Source organism: Dermacentor andersoni, chromosome 3, assembly GCF_023375885.2.
Source record: "Dermacentor andersoni chromosome 3, qqDerAnde1_hic_scaffold, whole genome shotgun sequence".
NCBI classification, from domain to species: Eukaryota; Metazoa; Arthropoda; class Arachnida; order Ixodida; family Ixodidae; genus Dermacentor; species Dermacentor andersoni.
Genome location: NC_092816.1, coordinates 90,121,519 through 90,143,380, shown reverse-complemented (window position 1 = coordinate 90,143,380; position 21,862 = coordinate 90,121,519). Strand labels below are relative to the sequence as shown.

The window sequence follows — 21,862 nt, the reverse complement described above, 5'->3', positions numbered from 1 at the left end:
TTAGCACTGTATATGCTTCTTTTGTCCTCCTAACCTCACTGAGCCCTATTATATCCCATTTACTACCCTCTAATTCCTCCAATAACACTGCTAGACTCGCCTCACTAGATAGCGTTCTAACGTTAAACGTTGCCAGGTTCAGATTCCAATGGCGGCCTGTCCGGAGCCAGGTATTCTTAGCACCCTCTGCAGCGTCACAGATCTGACCGCCGCCGTGGTCAGTTGCTTCGCGGCTGCTGGGGACTGAGGGCCGGGGTTCGATTGTTGTATTCATATAGGAGGTTGTGGCCAAGTACTGCACCAGGGTGGCCAATCCTGCTCTGGTGAGAGAGTGCGTTACCGGTTCTGGTCACCGGGATCAGGCCGCACTCCAGGCCTGTTTGTGCAATTTTCTCAGCACACGGTTTTTTTTTTTGTATTTTCCGGTGGAGAATAGCGCGGCACCGGGATTTGAATCACGGTCCTCTTGCACTAGAGACGGATACTCTACCGTCCCCGTAGGAGTTAAATTAAAAATTTATTTATGGGGTTTTACGTGACAAAACCACTTTCTGATTATGCACGCCGTAGTGGAGGACTCCGAAAATTTCGACCACCTGGGGTTCTTTAACGTGCACCTAATTCTAAGTACACGGGTGTTTTCGCATTTCGCCCCCATCGAAATGCGGCCGCCGTGGTCGGGGTCCGATCCCGCGACCTCGTGCTCAGCAGTCTAACACCATAACCACTGAGCAACCACGGCGGGTCCTGCAGGAGTTGTACGCCTCATTTAACCTACAGTGGTGCCCTACTTGGTCAGTCAAGGTGGTTCAATCTGAGCTCGGTTATACCGCATGGATGGCACTAGGCTAGAGAACCTGGTATTTATGACCTGCACATGTGAGTGTCAGGCCATACATATTTGAAGATATATATATATATATTTTTTTTAGGAGGGTTCCCGTACAGTGATAAAATAAAGGAAAAGACATTAAAAGAAAGAAAAAAAAAGAAAGAAAACGGGGCGGAAAAAAAAAAAAGGAACATAACAGGTGATTTGAACTCGTGACCCTTCGATGTTGCCCGGAAAGATAGCTCAGTCGGTTGGTTCGTCAGGCCCCAGGCTACTTTCAAGCGCCACAGCTCCTCCTCCGAGCCTCACACTTACGTGGAAAGAGACTCATGTTGTCCGCGATAGTCGGTTGGAAGGCATACTTTCTAGGAAAAATGGTCGCTCGAGGAGAAGAGCGAACTCGAGCGGCTTTAGAGGCTAGGAAAACTGCCTTAAAATATTTAGAATAGTTATTCTGGCGGCTAGCTTCCCACGCTATGCGTGCCGCCATCGCACCTGGTTAAGCTTTTCCTAGACGCTAGAGCTATGCTTTGTCCGCGCAACCTTGAGCGATCGGAAAGCGCGTTTCCCCCTCTTGGCCGGCGGAGAAGGGAGGCTTCGTTCCGGCCGCGAAGCTCTCCACATCTCTGTAAGGTGCCTTGTGGATGTCTCGTGCTGAAGATGCCCTCTCGGTGAGCGCATATTTCACCCCTCATCTTTTAAGAGGTTCAATACATACAAGCATTTGTCTAGCAAACCAGATTTTTTTTCAAGGGAATTTTCCACGTCTCAGTAATTTCTCTCGTCGTATTCGAGTGCTGATTGCCGTGTTATAGTTTGTTAACGAAGCTTTCCCTCAAGTCTAAATATTTTAAGGCAGTTTTCCTAGCCTCTAAAGCCGCTCGAGTTCGCTCTTCTCCTTGAGCGGCCATTTTTCCTAGAAAGTATGCCTTCCAACTACTCCGCCCTTAAACTGGCTCTCTCAACTACTACACGCAGAGACAAAACAATAGCGCGCGCATTAGATCCCATATATATATATATATATATATATATATATATATATATATATATATATATATAGATATAGATATATTAACCAGCACATAGGAACCAGAACGAGCCCGGACATCCGCTCTACTTATTCCCCTTTCGTTATCAGAAAATGTCGCAGGACATCAGTTCGGAGGCGGCTATCACTTGCGTGCTCCCCGCGGTGCTGTGTCAGCTGTAAGTGCACGCGGCAGGAATTCCACCGGATAAGGGACAAGCGGTGACTGCAATGTAAAGGAAAAAAAAACAGCTGTTCGGGGATAACGGATCACGGATATAGCTCCGCGGTTCTGTTATCTTTCGTTTGCAACGTGCATGCTCCACTGACATTTCCATGGCCGCTTTGCAGAGCCGCGGATATCGGGCTGCGCGCGCACTCCGCTGAAAGCCGCCGGGAATCGGGGAACGGCCGCCGCGTCACGTGTAGTGAGACTGAACCATCAGTGCGAGACAGACTGATTGCGGCGGCAATTTCCCCATTTCGGCTTTTGCGCTGTCTTGCCTAGGTACTGCCTAGGTCGTTCGTGTTTTGAGAAATTAAAAGAAAACAAGAAAGGAAGTAAAGGCTATTAACAAAAACGTTATGGGGTTTTACGTGCCAGAACCACGATCTGGTTGCGAGGTACGCCGTAGTGTGGGAGGACTCCCGAAATCTGGACCACCTGGTGTTCATTAACGTGCACCTAAATTTAAGTATACGGGTGTTTTCGCATTTCGTCCCAATCGAAATGCGGCCGGCGTGGCCGGGATTCGATCCCGCAACCTCGTGCTCGGCAGCCGCACACCATGGCCACTAAGCGACCACGGCGGATGATGCTATTCGCATGAAACTACGACTGAAGGGACTTGAGGCAGGAAGTTGTGGTTTCTGTAGCGCGCGGTGTCACTGACGAAGTACGTGCTCTATAGCTCACCGACCGCTGCTTCAGATGTACAGGCGCGGCCACTGCTATAGTGCGAACACGGGAGTCGTGACGTCGTTCCGCGGAGAGCCCCACCACCGGCGCCTCATGAACTCTTGAGGCGCAAGCGTAATCGAAGCGATTGGCGAAAAGGCCGACGAGTCGTCTGCTATCCTGAGCCGTCTGCCAAGGCTTCACGAGGAGCCGGTGGTGGCGCTCCGGGGAGCGATGCCACGAGCTCCAGTGTTCCTGCTAGCAGTGGCCGCGCCTGTACGTACGCAGACGAACTGCGCTTGCAAGGCGCAGGTATACCGCGCGCCTCGGTGAAGACTGTGTGTATTCTGCGTCACGGTAGTTCTGTACGAACCACTCTGTAGATGACGTGTTTGGTCTCAACACAGCCAAGGGCATTAAGTAGACGTTTACCACGAGGCAGCCCCACCAATTCATCAGCGCCAGTCCAGAAGTCGACACAGCGTTAATGCCGACTGTTGACGGGTCGACAAAAGACTCCTCTACTTGAACTTGAGAACTTGAACTAATTGATGAAAAGAGCCAACGTCGAATGCTACCCTGAGAACGGCTTGGACCTCAGATTCCCTGGTTGCTAAATATGCGGGGGCGAAGGTACAACATCGGAGGTGGAGTTCGGCGGAATGGTGCTGTATGAAGGGCGGGATATTGTGACCGACTCAACGAGTTTGATTGGCCGCCATACAGTCATCACATTCCCTTTTCTTGTCACCCAGGGAAGACGGCGGTATTAAAAGCGGACACTTTTGGCGCAGTACGTGAGTGGTTCTGACGTGTCCTGATGTGAACTCGGACGTTTCATATGATTCTACATGGAGTGTGTTTCCGTATCTGCAGCCAGTGTTAATAATATAAAATAAACCTTCTTTTTTTTCGTCATTCCTACTACTGGAGGTACTCGACGATGGGCTTGGTGGATTCAAGGCCCAAACGCCACCTCGAGCCGCAACGAACTGGTTGACAGCGGTGATATCAAGAAGGCAGTCCTCACGATCTAAGATCGACGGGCCTGGGAACCTTTGAAAGCTCGAGGTAAATTGCGAACGGAAGAGCAACTTCTGTGGATCAGGGATCAGCAAACCTCCTCTTCGTGGCTCAGGGAGGCACAACCGCCGCAGTAAGCTTTCTCGACTTCGGTGCACACTTCTATTTTGTTTTGCGCGTTCCTTTGCTGTATCTTCTTTTTTTTTTGCAAGATTATACATATGACACACACGAAAGGCTTCAGATAACATGACGCGGACCTGTGCAAGCGCTAAGTATAACATGCTATCGCAAGTAAAAATAAAAAGAAACGCAAAAAGAAAAGTTGTATTTACCCAACTTATAGCACGAAGCTGTTCAAAAAAACAAAAACACCGGTATTCCAGAAAAAAAAAAAAACTTCGCTGTTTAAGAAAAGATTGTTCAGATCCAAGGATTGACCAAAGCCTTTCCGGGACGGTCGTTCTAACAACTGGGCTAACCAGCAGGCTAACAAATCACACATCGACTGCGAAGTAATCGACAACTTGAAGCACGGGGACACTGAATAAAGAAAACAGCAAGAAAGGACAAAGGCTAAGAAAATAAAGAAAGAAATAAGTGTGTGTTTTCTTAGTGTCATTTCATTCTCTCAAGTGCTTTTCTTTATTCGTGCGCGGAACGTCGTAAATGTTCGTGATAGTTTACGCTGGCTGTGACGGTTATGAATTTTGACTCGACTGATATATCTGTCGAATGATAGATTCATTCAGATGCAGTTAGAAATGTTGGTAACCATTCTTTCGCCAACTTCTCCACAAACGGTGAATTGTTAAATGATTAATGGGTAATAACACTGATAGAGCGCACCGGCAATAAAGGTTTTCTGGCAAACGTCCGGTTCCCAGACTTCACGTAAAAGTGAAAGTTAACGTTTTTGCAAGAAGACCACACTTAAATTTCACCCCGAGTGTGAAAGTAATCTCGGATTTTCCAATAACGCGAACAATGACTTAAGTGCCTCCTCAAATTCTTGTCTGCAGGCAACAAAATTCAGGCTGCAAGGAAGCAACCTTATTCGCAGTTGTTCTCTCGTACTACACGATGTAGCAAACGTGTGACAATCGTTTTCCCTAAACTTACTCCATTCCAGACTACAACAATTCGTTATAAAGGAGATAAATACAGGACAAAGAGGAGGAGGAAGTGAGGGAACACATAGATGATAGCCAGTGTAAATATCGGTTGGCTACCGTGTGCTTGAGAAAAAGTTAAAGTGAGTGGAAGGTGACTGAAGGAAAGACGATAAGGAACAAAAAGAAGGGGAGGGGGGGGGGGACTAGAGATAGTGCTCAGATAAATACGATGCAGTGCGCTACAACTCTTAACAATAGCAATTTGGGCAGCAAATAACGCCATGAACTCTTTTAAGAATCTGTTACACAGTCCACACATACTCGTGTAGCGAAGCAACCTTTTAGGACTCTTGTACAGAACATGGTCTGGACCAGTGACCAAGGATCACTCGTCAAGGGCGGGGGGGGGGGGGGGGGGCGGCAAACACTGACATCCGCAAAAATAGCTGCCAGCGCACCCTTTGTTATCGATTTGTATCCTAAAAGCTTGTACACAAGCATGAAAAAACATGAGCCGAGAGTATTCAATCATTCTCATCTCCAGGATAAAACAGCCATGCAGAACTAATGTCAGTATTACATAGGTGTATACGTATCCCAAATGCCGGCCCACGATGCAGAGGCGCACGGGTGGCACCGGGCCCGCCCGAGCCGAAGTGGATATAGGTATGTGTCACGCTCGCAGTGGGAATTATGGGCTCCCCGCTCTATCCTTTACGCGTGGCAGCATGTCAAAGCCTGCCGACACCGCATCCATCTTCGTAGCGACGTTTTGCTTGCTTTACTCAGCACAGCTCAAGCTATGAGCGAAAAAGAGCTACGCAGCCTTCATAACCCGCCGGTATAAACCACCGTATAGGGACCTAGTCCTGTATATCCCATGATGCGGCGTTCCGAACGCACAGTCACAGAACGCTAGAAAAGTTGGTGTTGATGTTGTTTGCTCGCGGAAGGAACAACGATAAAAGTAGGGGAGGCAATAGTGTAGCGGAGAGGCGATATGGAAAGACCTTGTCGTGAAAAGGGTGGCCAAGCTCCTGAGTGAGAAGGTGAAGTAACGCGACAGCGCTTATCCTTTGATACGAACATGGAGATTGCTCTAAAGAAGTGGCTCCTTTAGACCAATTATTCCAACCAGTAAATAGCATCTTAAGTGTCTCGAACATATTAGTGGAGGTGAGCGACGGAGGAAAAGATTTTGGTACCCTGGCCGCGAGTGAGTTAGGAAGAAAGTCAACATAAAGCACTGTTGCACTTCCTGAAGTCCATACTACCGGACCCTGCGACCACATAGAATTATGTATTGTTACTTATGTGTAGGGAAGCCTCTTTGGAGAAGTTGCCTTTATTTTTTTTTAAAGTAGCACAATGCACTCAACGTTCACACTTTACAAATTCGTTCTATGCATTTCTGCACGAGGGTTTTAAGCATGGGCTAATTGGTTTACGTTCAACGGAATAATATAAGTGGCCCCAACAGTACAGATGACCTGGTAATCAACTATAAACATTCGTGTCATCTGCATTATCTGCTGTACGACTCCGAGTGAAAATCAATTGATAACTAATATACCGGCCCCTTCATATCATTTGCCCTCTTGTCTACGCCGTTCACCGTGTCGAAGCATTGCCGCTTTACCGCCGCACATTTCAACCACTTGTAATGCTAGCGCTGCGCAATCCATACAACCAGGCAAGCCAGCTGTCCTCATTTTTTTTATTTTTTAATGGAAGATCCAGTAATGTGGATGCCAATGCATTCTCTGGGAATATCTCAGCTTTCGTTGCGCAACATTACACTGTAACAAAAAAGGCAACCGTGGATCCAAACTTCGCGTCTCGGTGCGCTTCAAATGACTACCTTGCTCTGCCAGGAGGTCTTCTAAAACCGTTTTGTCGGCAGGCCTTCCTGCTTTCACCGTTTTCCCTAGCACATTTCCACCGACGCTCTCGAAACAAACTGGCGCCTCGATGCTGTCAAAACTTGCAGGCATCGCTTCCCTTTTTTTTTTTTTTTTTTTTTTTAGACCGTCCGCGCTCACGCGAGAGTCGCGTTGCCCACAGTAACGAAGTGTTCTCAAACGAGAAGCAAGCGCAGAAGACAAGCGTTTTCATCGAGACTGACGGCGCGCCAAGAACCGGCGGCCAGAAGTCTCGCAACGCGCCACGCGGCTTGCGACGGGGACATATTTCGTCCTGACGACGAGGAGACGCTCTAAGCGACAAATAAAAGCGTCAGAGAGGGAGCCAGTCATCCGGGACGACGTAGGAGAGAACGTGCGCGTTTCCCGCGCGTTTTCTCTTTTCTTTTCTTTCGGTCTGTTTGTTTGTCCTTTTTTTGTTTCCTGCCAACTTGAATAAGAAGAGAGCCATCATTATGGGTGGAGGTGGGAGGCTGCGTCGTGTAGAGGAGCTGAAGAGATGAGGGGGCGCGTTAGGGGAAGTGGCGCGAGTGCCACAATGGACTCGTAAATCGGTCTGCTGGGTTCCGGCCTACAACGCGAGCTGCTCTCATAACATCGTCCGCGCGCGCTCCAGTTCCTATATATGTCTGTCGTAGAGGCACCCGTTCCTAGCCTAACGGACAGCAGAGATTGCGCGAGTGTGGCGCGTGCCTTCGCTGTTCGCCGAGGCCAGCAGACGTTTGTCACTGCTTTCTCTCCGACTCTTGTCTGTATACTGAGTTTCGCTGTCGGTGCTGCTGTTGCCACCGCCAACTTTGGTAGGAAGCCGTCACCTTGTAAATGGCTGCCTGCCCGCAAGCGGCGTGGTTCCGATTAACGAATGAGTGCGTGGGAATGCGAATGAATTATTAGATGAATTCACGAAAAAAAATAGAACAAGAAGAAGTAAAGAAACCTTAGACCTTACAGTGTCGCGAGTGCCCCCTCCCTTCCCCAAATATCTGTCCCAAGAAACTAAATGTGCTGCAACTCGCTGCCGGACTATTTGGCGCAGTTATACATGCACAGAAGCTCCGCCCCTGGAACTTTCCCATTGTTGCTGCAGAAAGTTGCGCGCGAGTGTGGACGGGTTGTAAAGTGTAAGCATATGAGAGAAAAGAACACCGGCGCTCACTTTCTGGCGAAGAACCTTGCGTAGACGTCTTTCTTTTCGTCGGGCGAGGAATCATCGTTGCCCAGCTCGCTGATGCCGAAGGGCACCGACTGTGCGGCGGTCAGGCTGCCGCGGTGTGGTGGCTGAGAGTCGGCTGGTGAAGGATGGCAAGGTGCGCCTTCGGGCTCTGCGAAAGGAGAGACAAGGCAAAAGGTACAGCGTCGAAGCGGTGGCAGGCAGAAAGAAGCTAAGGATTATTGCTTCGCTTAAGGCTGCACGCGCGTTGCGGCTCAGTGAGCAAAACATAGAACACAAATAGCCAGGATAGTGTCGCTGATGGAAAGGCGGACAGACGTACAAGACAAGACAAGACAAGACAAGACAAGACAGACAGACAGACAGACAGACAGACAGACAGACAGACAGACAGACAGACAGACAGACAGACAGACAGACAGACAGACAGACACATAGATAGATAGATAGATAGATAGATAGATAGATAGATAGATAGGTAGATAGATAGATAGATAGATAGATAGATAGATAGATAGATAGATAGATAGATAGATAGATAGATAGATAGATAGATAGATAGATAGACAGACAGACAGACAGACAGACAGACACATAGATAGATAGATAGATAGATAGATAGATAGATAGATAGATAGATAGATAGATAGATAGATAGATAGATAGATAGATAGATAGATAGATAGATAGATAGATAGATAGATAGATAGATAGATAGATAGATAGATAGATAGATAGATAGATAGATAGATAGATAGATAGATAGATAGATAGATAGATAGATATTGTGCCCGCTTTAAGCAGTCGACTAACCTAATATAACACCGAAAAAGAATAAACTAACCAAATGTTTCTCTTTACTGCCTTACGAGCTCTACAGGCACGGTAAATGCTGCGTTCTGCCGAAAGTCATAAATAGCAAAGAAATATATACTATTCCGCCAACATCAAGGAATTAAATGACAACCATGCAGCCTTCTGGGTTAAGGTCTTCTGGCCAGTTTAAGGAAGTCTCTTCCCCTCCACCGAGGCAATCTTCAAGCGTTTGTGAAGCGAGTTAGTTGCTCAATAAGTTCTACGTTGTTGAGCACACAGCTAAAAGCTCCCGGTGCTTTCAGCAGGCGGGGCTATCCTGTCGCACTCTTCGACAGAGAGCGAGACGATCCTATATTTAAATGATGGCTGAAGGCCTAGTTGAGAAAATCGACAGGGGGGGTCGGGCGAAGTGTTACTCAACATGATATGAATTCGTGCCGACTAACTCGCATTCATTGGTGAAAAGCAGCGAAAAATAAACACGGACGAGGGAGGAACACTGGATGAGCGCTGACTGTCAACTAGTACACTCTTAGACAAATGTACACCCTTTGGTGTGTATATTTGCCACACAACATTAATCGTCATCTGTCTTGCTTACGCTTCCTTTCTTGGAAACGCTGCGCTCGCTACTTTCCTGACTAGAATGCTCTGCCATGCTGATAACGCGCATGCCGTTCGTGACTTGGAAGTACCGGTCTCGCAGCGTTAAAGAAAGGAAATGCGGACAAGACATATGACGATTATTGTTGTGTGGCAAAATACGGCCCAAAGGCTGTAATTTTGCTTAAGAGTGTAGGATATATTGTGCGCATACACAAGTATACCTATGAAGAGGGGAGAGGAAGAGGGAGGGGAGAGGGAGGTACGCTGTCTTGCGCTTCATCCGCGCTTGCATCTAATGATAGAAGACAGACTCTTAATGAAGAAACAGGACTTGTGGCGGAGATACATAAACTCTTTGTGAGTTAGGGCAATGGAAGGAGCACTGACGCAGCCATCACCTTTGCGCATCATCGCAAACGCTTTAAACATCCCACGTGCTGTTTGGCCCCTAAACCTGCGCAAAGCCCGTGTTTCTTGAAAGACATGATAGCAGACACACTTTGCGCCCTGGATGACCAGTGAGGTCAGGTTCCCCAAGGACTATGTTCGGCCAGCCCTTGTGAAATCATAGGTGGTGGTACTCCCTTATGTGAACAGCGTTTCCCATCGAGTTAAGAAAGTGGCGGGACGTGCGAGAGTGCGCGTTGTGCTTTCGGCTCCACACAAACTAAGCTCCCTCTGCAAAAAAAGCAAATACTAGGAATCCCGCCAACAGGTGCTGTGTCGAGAAGCACGCCACCTGCTGCGTACCGTGCCTGAGCGAGGCCGTGTACGACATCCCGACATCGTGCGGCCGATCACGTATAGAACAATGGGGCCGATACCTCAACGACCGCCTGCGAGAGCACGCTAATAACGCGAAGACGAAGCGGCGGGAGTAATCTGGCCACCCACTGTGCAAAGTGTGGCTGTCCCCTGTCCGGTCTCTCAGGAAACACGGGTTTTGCGCCGCGGTGTAGGGACCAAACAGCACGTAAGATATTTGAAGCCTTTGCGATGATGCGTGAAGGTGATGCCTGAGTGAGGGCTCCTTCCATTGCAATTGACAGAGTTTATGTACCTTCACCACTAATCCGGCTTCATCATTAAGATTCCGCTACCTATCAATTGACGCGTGCGCGGATGAACTGCAATATAGCAAACAACCCCCTCCCCCCCCCCCCCCCCCCCACACACACTCTCTATATTCATAGACATATTTCTGTATGCGCCCAATAAACCCTGGTAGTTGGAAGTCGGGGCTCGTCCTGTGTTCCTCCCTTGTCCGTGTTTATTTTGCGTTGTTTTTCACCCATGGAAGCGTTACTCAGTATGAAACTTCACCTGGGATGCTCCCATAGTGAGGAAAATGTCGCTTTAAAGTGAGCTCGCTGCCGGACGTCCCCTCCCCTCCCCCCATATCACAAACGACGCCACAACTGCAACACACTCTCCGCATGCTATCACTGTATACGTCAGTCAACTCGGCTGACGGAAATAAATCTGCATTCTGCCATCACGTGCGTCTTCTCGTCCCCGCGAGGACAGCCTCCGCACTAGGAATTCTCCGCTCAGCAGCAACGCGCATGAAACTGTGTCACGGAGTGCGGTTAACGCGGTTATCTCCGGTGTAAGCATTAGCCAAGGTCGCCAAGGTCGTCCGCACAGACTGCGAGACTCCATGATAAGATAACGATGCACCGCAGCTAGCTGTTTTTGCGGCTGGGCCGAGCACGCGTTTGCAGAGAACGCAGGCACGCGCCCATTAACCAATGACCTGTGGTGAGGCAGCAAAGAGGTGCACGACGTGCTACTTAAATGGGTACCTGCTGCTGCTGTGTTACTTTAAGAGAAAAACAATCACTGAAAAGGGATTCTTGCACTCGCGTATATATAGTCATTGGCTATTTGTCACAGCATTTTCTTGTTGTTTAATAACTGCACACAGATGAGAAAGTAAGATACATTAGTGCCGGCTATCTCAAATCACTTTGTCAATTTTATAGCTGTCGGTAGAATCGATAGTGTAACTGTTGCTGCATGCAAAAATACGTAGTCATTACTAATGAACTGCAACTAGGCCAACGTATAGATTAGAGGTCCAAGTAGGTATGCTGGCAACGACTATTTCAGAGCAAACCGATAAATCTTGTTAACTTTGGTACAATCGCCCACACTTCGGTCTAAAGCGATGAAATGATGCGCTGCGGTGCAAAGAAATCGACATGCGTGAGTTGATGGCTGGTTTGAGAGACGATGCCTTTGACCAGCGGAAGCCACAAGAAGGCCCTGGCATCACAGTACTCAGTCTAGTACCAAAAACCTAATAGTTGCTTTGTGTTGTTTTCTTAGTATCTTAGTGGCTATGGAAGTGCACTATTGAGATCGAGGTCGTGGGATCAAATCCCGGCCATGGCGGCCGCATTTCGATGGGGGCGAAATGAAGAAAAAAAAAAGAGAACACCCGTGTACTTGGATTTAGGTGCACGTTAAAGAACCCCAGGTGGTCGAAATTAATCCGAAAGTGCCCCACTATACACGGCGCTCCTCATAATCAAATCGCGGTTTTGGAACGTAAACGCCTATAATTAAATTTCTAATTTGGGTTTTGTGGTGAGGGAGGGAGAGAGAGAGAGAAACGTTTGTTAGTGAATCTGGTGGCACGAATAACATGCTGCTGCAGATGGATATAATGAAAAATCAATTGAGATGCACAATTCACGACACAGTTGCATTACATACACGCACAAGCACACCAGGACACTCAACAAACTAAGGTATCTCACTGAGACCAGTGTCTCCGAGGAAGCCCAGATGCGCCTAACCAGTCTCGCGAGACGCACAGGCACCGTTTATTCCATCGGCCAAGTACGTGTCGTAGCCCAAGGAATGACAGTATTTGACGAATGTTCGGTGCATACGTTAAGGATCTTTTCTACAATAAAAAACAAAAACCCCTTTAAGCGAAGTTTAAGTGGGCTACATCTTCCCGGTGACGGTGTTGTCCATTGAATAGCAAGAATAATGTTTTTCCGACGTCTAGCTGAATGCAGTGTAGACATGTCCGATCGTGCCTGTTAAGGCCCCGCTACATGCGAAACTAGCACATGGGAGTGTAAGGGCAAGTAGGTCCGCACTGCTACTCTGGTGTTGTGTGCTGCACAGTGAACTACGACGTACCAACAAGCCCAAGTACCTGTCGCCAATAACAAATTGAAGAATTGTAGATCGATGAATAATAAAAAAGAAGAAGAAGAAGGAGAAACTTTGGTAGCACTGTTGTTTAAGTAACCCGGAGAACTTTTAAGGAATGAGGAAGAAAATAACTTGTGCAAGTCAATGACGGTCTACGTAAGAAGGTAAGCGCAAAAAACTAGCAATTATTGTACGAGACGTCATTCCTAAGAGCAGGATGCCCTAAATTTTATACGATGGCACAAGCTTGACGCTCAGGTATACCCTACTTACAGCCTTCCACGTTAGCTCGACTACTCTCTGCATATAAACTAAGCAACCAACCCGTTTGTATGTCTATGGGTCCCAAATAGACGGGAACTAATAGATTTGTTCTTATTGCATTAGCATTACGAGTGTCAAAGTGAAAAAAAAGAAAGTGTGCGTGAAATAATACTTTCTTGCAGACTAGATGGTTCATATTTGAATTATAAGTGTGCTGCCCAAGATGTACAATAAAAGACAAAACATAACAGGACAGAGCGCAGTCCGCTCTGTCCTGTCCTCATTTTGTTTCTTTCGTTCTGCATCTTGCGCAGCACGTTTATAATTTGTGTAGGTGAAGTGTGGCAAGCCGGTCACATGGTCGAAGTATATATATATATATATATATATATAGTAGGCAAAGAGGGATTCTTCAGGCTACCTTTCAAACGTAAAGAACTTGAGTGGTGCTACAAGGTAAACAGAACAAGTATTTAATTTCGACAGTTTCGATCGGTGGACCGATCTTCATCAGGGTTTACAAAAAAATGGCAGTTCGGCCCTGGTATGAAGACACCAGACCGGGTGCCCGGTCGTTCTTACATACATCAAACCGTATATATATATATATATATATATATATATATATATATATATATATATATATATATATATATATATATATATATATATACTACCGTCAGTTTTACTTCGCTCCTCGAAGAGGCTTTCTTTTTGCTTGCACGGTACGTATTACGAATACAATACGCGTACTTCCGTAAGGTATTTACAAAGCTGCCAAAAAAGTCATAGCCGCGTCTACAAGCACAAAACAAACAGTTCACAGTGCAATTATTACAGTAAAGAGTTCTCTAAAAATGAGGCAGGAGGTGTGTCGAGTGAGCTCCTGCAAAACACTTTGCAATGTAGCGAACGCGGTTTAATTCAGGGATCCGGGACCTCAAAGAGGTGCAACGTTCTGTAACTTATTTCTCCGTCACTTACCGCTAGGCTTCATTTTTTAAATCTTTCTTCCATAAATAACTCTCTCTCTCTCCCTCTCTCTCTGTCTTTACATACATACATACATACATACATACATACATACATACATACATACATACATACATACATACATACATACATACATACATACATACATACATACATACATACAATGATACAGCCATAAGGACACGTATATGTATATATATGCACGCATACACATCTTCTAAGCTCTCCTATCCCCTATCTACCACGTGACCTGCCTCCCGCACTTCACGCACATATACTTTTTTTTTGCCACTTTGACACCCATAATGCTAACGCCTTAAAGAAATCAAAGCAGTCTATTTCGATTACAGCCTCCTATTAATTCTAGAAGTTAACTTTCATAACCGTAGTGTCAAGCCACGTTCTTAATTTCTATTGTTACTTCACACACGAAGCACACGCGCTATCGCTGGCACGTGCCACATATCTAGCTTCATTGTCTTTTGTGTACGTCCTAGCAGGAACAAAAGAGAAGGAATGCGGTTGCTTTCGACCATCCCGCTACATCGTCGAGACAGTGAGTCAGCGCGTGCATGGGGATGTCAAGACGAGCGGCCGTGAAACACACCCGCACGCATTTCGGAACCTGCACAAGATGCTGGCCACTAAACGAGACCTTCTCACATTTCTACCTCTTCCGCAACCTAACCGAAACCTCGCAGCGCTACGCAGACTAACTTCGCATTGCCTATACTTGCGAGTGATATTTGTCGTTCGGGGTGGGTGTACCAGCTAACTTTAGCCAGAATTTAAAAATACGCGAATGCCACGTAGCTGGACAGAACCAAGGTAATGTTGTTCGCCGTCGCTTGGAGATACTCAGATTATTTTTTTTTCATTCCGCCTAATTACACAATCGGTCTTAATCAATCAATCAATTTCTCAAATATTACAATTATATTAAAAGTGCCAAACAGAAAATTGTAAAGCAGCATGAAAAACACCCAATACAGCTTTCCGTTGTTCAATACGTGCTACGTAAAGGTGTTTTTCCGAGCGTGACGGAAGCCCGCGAACACACGCAAAGTGCCTCGAGCGGCCAGTCGCGCGGCAATATTGCGTGCATTTGCGGGGCTTCAGTCCCGCTCGGAAAAACACTTATGTACCCGTATTGAAACGCAGAAAGCTGTATCGAGGGTTTTCCATGTCGATCTACAATTTTCTGGTTGACACTTTTAATCTAATTGTAATATTTGCAAAGTTGATTAATTAATTAAACGAATTATCCAATTGAGCGGAATGAAAAAAATAATTTGAGTATCTCCAAGCGACGGCAAACAACACTACCTTGGTTCTCTCCAGCTACGTGGCATTCGCGCATTTTTAAAGTCTGGCTAAAGTTATCTGGGACCCCCTGCTTATTGGCGCGATAAATGCGGGATACACTTCGGCTCCGTCGACTGTTCGAGAGTGGGTAGTTTGCGTCGGAATATAAAAACTTTAGTACATCGAAAGATCTCGACGACAACCCATTCGAACTGAGGCTAGCGCGGGTTGGCCTTTTTATGAACGTCTCCAGGTATTCTAGATGAGATGACTCGGCTGTCAAGCCCCGCTGTCCCGGTTCGGAGTTGTTAACACAAGGACATGCTATACTGGCCTATGTACCGCGCCGGTGCCACAACGGTCCTAAAGTGGCTTTCGGTGAGGCACAAGTTCTCTAACTGAAGGAGCAATTCCTTGGAAAAGAGCGGGGGAAAGAGGGGGGAGGGGGCGCGGAGAGTTTATGGTTAATTTCTTTTAGAACGAAATCCACTTAGAAGCGAAGCTTCGTCAGCTGCATTGGGACACTTGACGTAGCGTACGTTCCCATGCTTCTACATATGAATAAAAAAAATAATAATAAGACACTTGGCAGAATTCCGATGTGCCAAATTTGAATATTTGCCTCAAGAGCACGACGATTACCTGCACTGCGGCCAATCGCACTGTACGCATGCCAGTTGAAAGTCGCCTGGCGATCTATCTCTAAAACCAAACACTCACAAACGTGGTGGGGTTGTGTGGCCGTTCATCTGCATTCACGCACGCGGTGCTGATTTTGTCTAAGTTAATCAATCATCAAGTAGCATCGGTCAGGTTATGCTGTAAGTTGCCTCATACGTCACGCGTGTAGCTGATCCGGGAATTTCAGGGCGGCGTCGCCACTTTCCCTTTCCCGCCTTTTCCGGTTTGCGAAGTCTGCTCACGTGTTTAGCATATCTATCATATATATATATATATATATATATATATATATATATATATATATATATATATATATATATATATATATATATATATATATCGCATTACGATAGATATATCATATTTATCGCTTATATGTTTATATGTTAGCATATGTTTAGCATATAATACTCTATCGACCTAGCTTAAAGTCACCATCACCGGCAGCCCATTTATGTTCACTGCAAGACGAAGGCCTTTCCCAGCGATCTCTATTTACCGCGACCTTGCGCCAGCTGACTCTATCTTACGTCTGCAAATTTCCTACTTTCATCACACCGCCTAATTCTCTGCCGTCCTCGGTCCCGCTAGCCTTTTCTCGGCACCCATTTTGCAACTGTAATAAACCAGCGATTATCCGCCTTAAGCATTACATAACCTGACCAGTTCCATTACTTCCTCCTAATGTGAATTAGAACATCGGCTACAACCGCTTAATCCGTAACCCGCCCGTGAAGGGGAGTGCTCAAAGTAGCACGCCCCTTTCGTGTACACCATAAGCGGAAACGAGCTGAGGCTCATAAAAAGGGCGCAGCAGAGAACACTGCACTGCGACTTTGCAGCAGCGCCTATGCAGACTTTGCGGACAGGCATCGTATAGGCTCACACGGTTTCTCGCTCTGCAGACGACTCCACCCACGTTCACCATAATCATCCGCCAAGTGCAGTATAAAAACATTACACATATATATAATGCTTGTGTGTCGTTTCAGTTTTATAAGTGACTCGCCTTGTAATTTCCTTGACAACACTCGTATGCGAGAAATCATGGTATAAATGTAGCTGATCGTCGGCAAGCAACGTATCCGCAATGAGAAATCGAATTAAAAAAAGAAATATTCGCGTAAATTCTAGAATGATGGAGTTCATGTATACGTTAGACAAACTCGCGTACTATAACAATAATTCCCCCGAGTGGTTCAAGTTTGATACTGGCGGTGGGCCCCGACGCTAGAGCGACGCGTTCCCTCCATAGCATTTCAGTACGAAACCATATTGCGCCAAACAGGCGGGCGATAAGGATCGGCGCTTTCTCGAAATCTGAACGTCAAACGGACTGTAAAGCATGTCTCAAAACAACGCAGTCGCGGAAAGCCCACATGCAGGCAATCGCAGTTCTCTCTGTTTACCTCCAATAATGGCTTCGCGTTCGCGTGCGTTCAAGTGTCACGGTCACTGTTTGCTTCAACGCCCACGCGACGCATTGTTCGCCCGCCAGTCGACTTGTCGAGATTTCGCGGTCGCGCTGACGTGCAGATTACCGTTATGCGCTCCGCTGTGTTGCCTTTATCGAGGAATGCGATGTCGTAATGTTTCCAAACTGCGCATTATCTCGCAGGGCGCCAAGCTCCGAGGACGCAGTGACGGTACTTTGCAGTCGGACGTCGAGGCGATATTACCGGAAAGAGGCGGATAGCCACAATTTAATTGAATTACCTCGACTTAACGTTGGCCGATTATCGAAGCGACTTTGTTAGAGGCTTGAAACGGGTGCGTGCTACAACTCTATTGACGCTTCGGCGTAGGAACGTTACCGAGCAAATATCTTAATGTTGTTTTCCTTTTTTTAGTGTTAGGTGTTTAGCTGTACAACTTGGGGATTGCGGGCTCCTCAGCCGCTAAATTTGCATATATATATATATATATATATATATATATATATATATATATATATATATATATATATATATATATATATATATATATATATATATATATATATATATATATATATATATGCTATACTATTCCTAGCTTCCATGCTGAGAATATCATATCCTCAGCTTTAAGCTAAACCGCAATCGGTATAACTACAATAATACAAAAAGTGCTGTCATGTTGCATTAAGCTAGTTCGTTTCGTGTGGGGGCGCATACAGTGCACCAACACACACGTAGGCGTTCAGCGCGCCTGTACATCTAGAGACCATTTGTGACAAACCTTTTAAAGCTAATCGTCATTCCAAAAAAAAAGCAAGCTACAAACGTAGGTCCTGCTTATTTCATTTTCGCTTTAATAATTGTTTGCTTAATAAGGGGAAGCTTTAGCTCTGGGCCAAGTCCTATTTCCCCTCTTAAAATACAAGCGCAAAGCAGCAATGATTTGATGCGACAATCACCTGACCAATTCGAATGAAACTTACTGCATTATAGAGAAAGAAAGCTTAATTCTAGTGACAAAATAAAGTTGAAGTTTGACGTAGGTCCTGCAATGGTTTAAGTAAGATTCCGAAAACTGTTAAACTTCAAAACAATTGAAGCACGAAGTTCACAAATGCGCGTAACTCTGCATCAAATTCAGGTATCGTAAATTTGTAAAACGCATGTGTTAGAGGATCTAAAGCGGGAAATATTATGTGTAGACTTACAGCTTATTCGAAATTGCTACAACGTTCACGGGGGTATGGCAAAAGTCCTTCTACACAAATTAGTCGTATATTTCAGGGCAGACCATTATGCAGTAATTGTGTCTGCTCTATATTTATTATTAGGCGCACTTTAAGGAATTGTGACATCGTTCTTTATTACTCAGTCACAGATTCGTAAATCTGACACATTGTTATTTTTTTTACCTAGCACTCCCGACACAATTTTTCCTTTTTCCTTTTCCCCATTACTCGTATTAGGCCAAATAGCCATCCAATAAATAAAACATTTATTCAATCAATGAATCACCTTCGCAATATTCAACAATGTTTCTTTCTTTCTTTTCTTTAATTGAACGGTGTACATAACAAATCCGCTTCCTACCGTCACAAGACTACCTTCTCGTTTCAAGTGCAACAAGCCTAATCAAAAGTGGTGCAGTAATTGCTGAGAAAGCGATTTCCCTGCTCCCACGTATCCTAGATGGAAACTTTTACTCTCTCTCCGTCTTATCTACTTTTTTCTCTTCCCCCCCTTCCCAAGTGTGGCATAGCCAACCGAGCAGCTCCTTCGTTAACCTCCCTGCCTTTCCCTTTTCGTTTCTCTTCCTCTCTCTCACTCAGCAGCACCGGACAACCTTGCCGGCTTCCCTCTCATCCCGCAAGGATACGTCCACTCCCAACGAACGTCGGTGCCGTGACGGTGAAGCGACAAATGCACGGAGGTCAATTGGCTCGCGGCTGCAGCCGCGATCCCTCACTCCAGCGTTTTGACAGACAGTTTCCCCTATCATCGAGCGATGTATGTTCATGTTTACGTGTGCGCACGTGACACCCTGCTGGTTGGTTTAGTTAAAACACGTTGACGGGCTAGTTGGTTTGAATCCATGATAAAATGTGTAAGCGCGACTGAGCAAGGGCGTGGAATGTAGCAGACACACAAAGACAGCGCTATCTCCGTGTGCCTGTTTCTTTCAACTTCCTCGCTGAGTCACGCTTACACATTCTATCATTGTTAATTTAGTTGGTAAGCGAATATATACAAGTTTATACGACCGATAAAATTACTATCCTTAGTTTGTACAGCTATCTACTAATTTGCTATCGTAATCGCTGCTTCGCCTTTCCAGCGGAACTACAATTTTCTTTTTTTTTAGCAGCACCAAATTTTTTTTTAAAGATATGCCTATGGCAGATAGCACACTTCTAACCCTTGATCTAAACCACTCTAGGAGGCGGCCATTACTTTTTCGAGAAATCAAGATGTTCAATTGAATATTTAACGTTACTGCGCTAACTTTTTAATTAATTACTTTACGTAGCATATTTTAATGTACGAATTATAGCCGCTGAGTTCGCACGGCGTATCCACTTGGAACTAATTCTCTGGACAGCACCAGTTCCGAGATATTAATCTTCAATGTGGCCGACGAAATGCATTGGCGTTCCAGTTACCTTTTAAAGAACCCGCTGTTTTATGCACTAAAGCATAAATGTAACTGGAACACCAATGCATTTCCACGGACACTTTGTACATATCTCGGAACTCGTGCTGTTCAGACAATTCGCTCCGAGTGGATGCGTTGTTGCGAACTCAGCGGCTATAATTCGCAGATTGAAATACGTGACGTAAAGTAATTAATGAAGAGTTTATTAGGGTAATTACGTTAATTATTCAACTGAATATTTGGAAGGAGGAAGGAAGGAAAAAGTGGAGAAGGAAGGCAGGGAGGTTAACCAGTTTAGCCTAACCGGTTTGCTACCCTACACATGGGAGCGGGATGGGGGGGATGAAAGATGGGGAGAAGAGATAGAGGGAGCACATAACACGGCACACACATCGTTGGTTACAGTCTGTCACTCTTGCGCGGTACGTGACATCACAGTCACAGCCGCTTGTCCAAGCTCGTCTCCTTCATAAACCGAAGTTGTCCCTTCGTCGCCTTCAGCTGCGATGTCTTCTGTCGGCGATATGTGAAAATGGTTGCAACTGACAATGGTCTATTGTCAAGGTGCGCTAGAACGGACGCCATGGACTGTCTCTGAACATTATACTCAGGACAGTCGAATAGATCCTGCCCACTCACAGTCGTGCCCCAAACGTGGTCATGACTCATGCTCTTTTGAACACATGCTCTGGCTGTGCCCGGCCTTTAACGCCTCTCCACCCATCACGAAAGAACAATGGCAGGAATCGCTCAAGAGCAGCAATCTCCACATGCAACTCCAGGCTGTCCAGAGGGCCCACGACATTGCGGCGGAACTTCATCTCCCGGTCCCATCGTGGGTGGCGCCACCGACTTGATCTTCGGGAGCCTTCGGTTTTAGCTCCCCAAGATCTCAGTCCCTCAGGACTCAAATAAAGTTCTTGTCATGTCATGTCAGTCGCACAGAATGTGTTCCAGCGTCTCCTCGCAAAGACAGGCATTGCAGAGAGCGTTGTCGGCCATTCCAATGCGAAACGAGTAAGATTTCGTGAAGGCCACCCTTAGCCATAAGCGATAAAGCAGGGTGGCCTCACTTCGGCGGAGTCCAGTTGGCATGCAGAGATGCATCAAGGAGGGCAGGTCGTGTTGACGATTGCTCCGGTTGGTCTGGCTGCTTGGTGTACACCATAGAGAGAGCGTGACCTCCCGTGCAAGCACTTGAAGTCTGCTGGCTGCGTCGGACCGTGAAAGTGGTATGGCCTCTTCATGTGTGTCTTCAAGAGCTGTCCGAGCGGTTTTATCGGTGTCTTCATTTCCTATGACGCCGCAGTGACTTGGCAGCCACTTTGAACATTTGGTTTCTCATAGAAGTAATGACCGCCTCATCGAGTAATTTAGCTCAGTGGTTAGAATTGTGCTATCTGCTATAGGCATATCTTTAAAAAATTTAGTGCAACTAAAGAAACCCCCACTATAATCAGGTCATTCGAACAATCTAAGCAAGAACGGTTACGATAGAGAGAGAGAGATACCAAAGAGAGGAAAGGCAGGGAGGTCAACCAGACGAGCGTCCGGTTACGATGGCTGCTGTAGTGACTCTGCAACTCAACAAAGCCACAAACTATTCTCCCACTCTCTGCTAAGTTCCTATTGAAACACATCTACAATACCTAAAGAGAGCTGCGTACAGCTGCAATAACATTAAAGGATATCGTCCGCTGCATAATATGTCTAACCTATGCCAAAGACGTTTCAGGATCGAGCGGGAAACACCAAAAGCCTTACCTTGGGGGATGCTATATATAAATACATGAAAACTGAGAAATCTTTTTTTCTAGGCAACAAATTGCACCGAATGTGAGTAAGTTAGTTGCATTTAAAAGAACAGTTAAAATGTAGTGAATGCAGCAATACGATTTTTAGGCCAGGACGTGAGCTTTGTTTCAACTGCAAAACTGCAA

At 46.1% G+C, this 21,862-nt stretch overlaps 1 protein-coding gene across 4 annotated transcripts in view; it reads right to left on the bottom strand.

Moving 5' to 3' along the window:
* LOC126542456 (uncharacterized) overlaps positions 1-21,862 on the bottom strand; it is a 581,200-nt gene that overhangs the window by 376,611 nt on the left and 182,727 nt on the right. For all 4 annotated transcript variants that reach the window (XM_050189555.2, XM_050189564.3, XM_072287251.1 and 1 more), the window contains exon 3: positions 7,977-8,142. In XM_050189555.2, the coding sequence (XP_050045512.1) occupies positions 7,977-8,142 (166 nt within the window). The remainder of the gene's footprint in view (positions 1-7,976; positions 8,143-21,862) is intronic.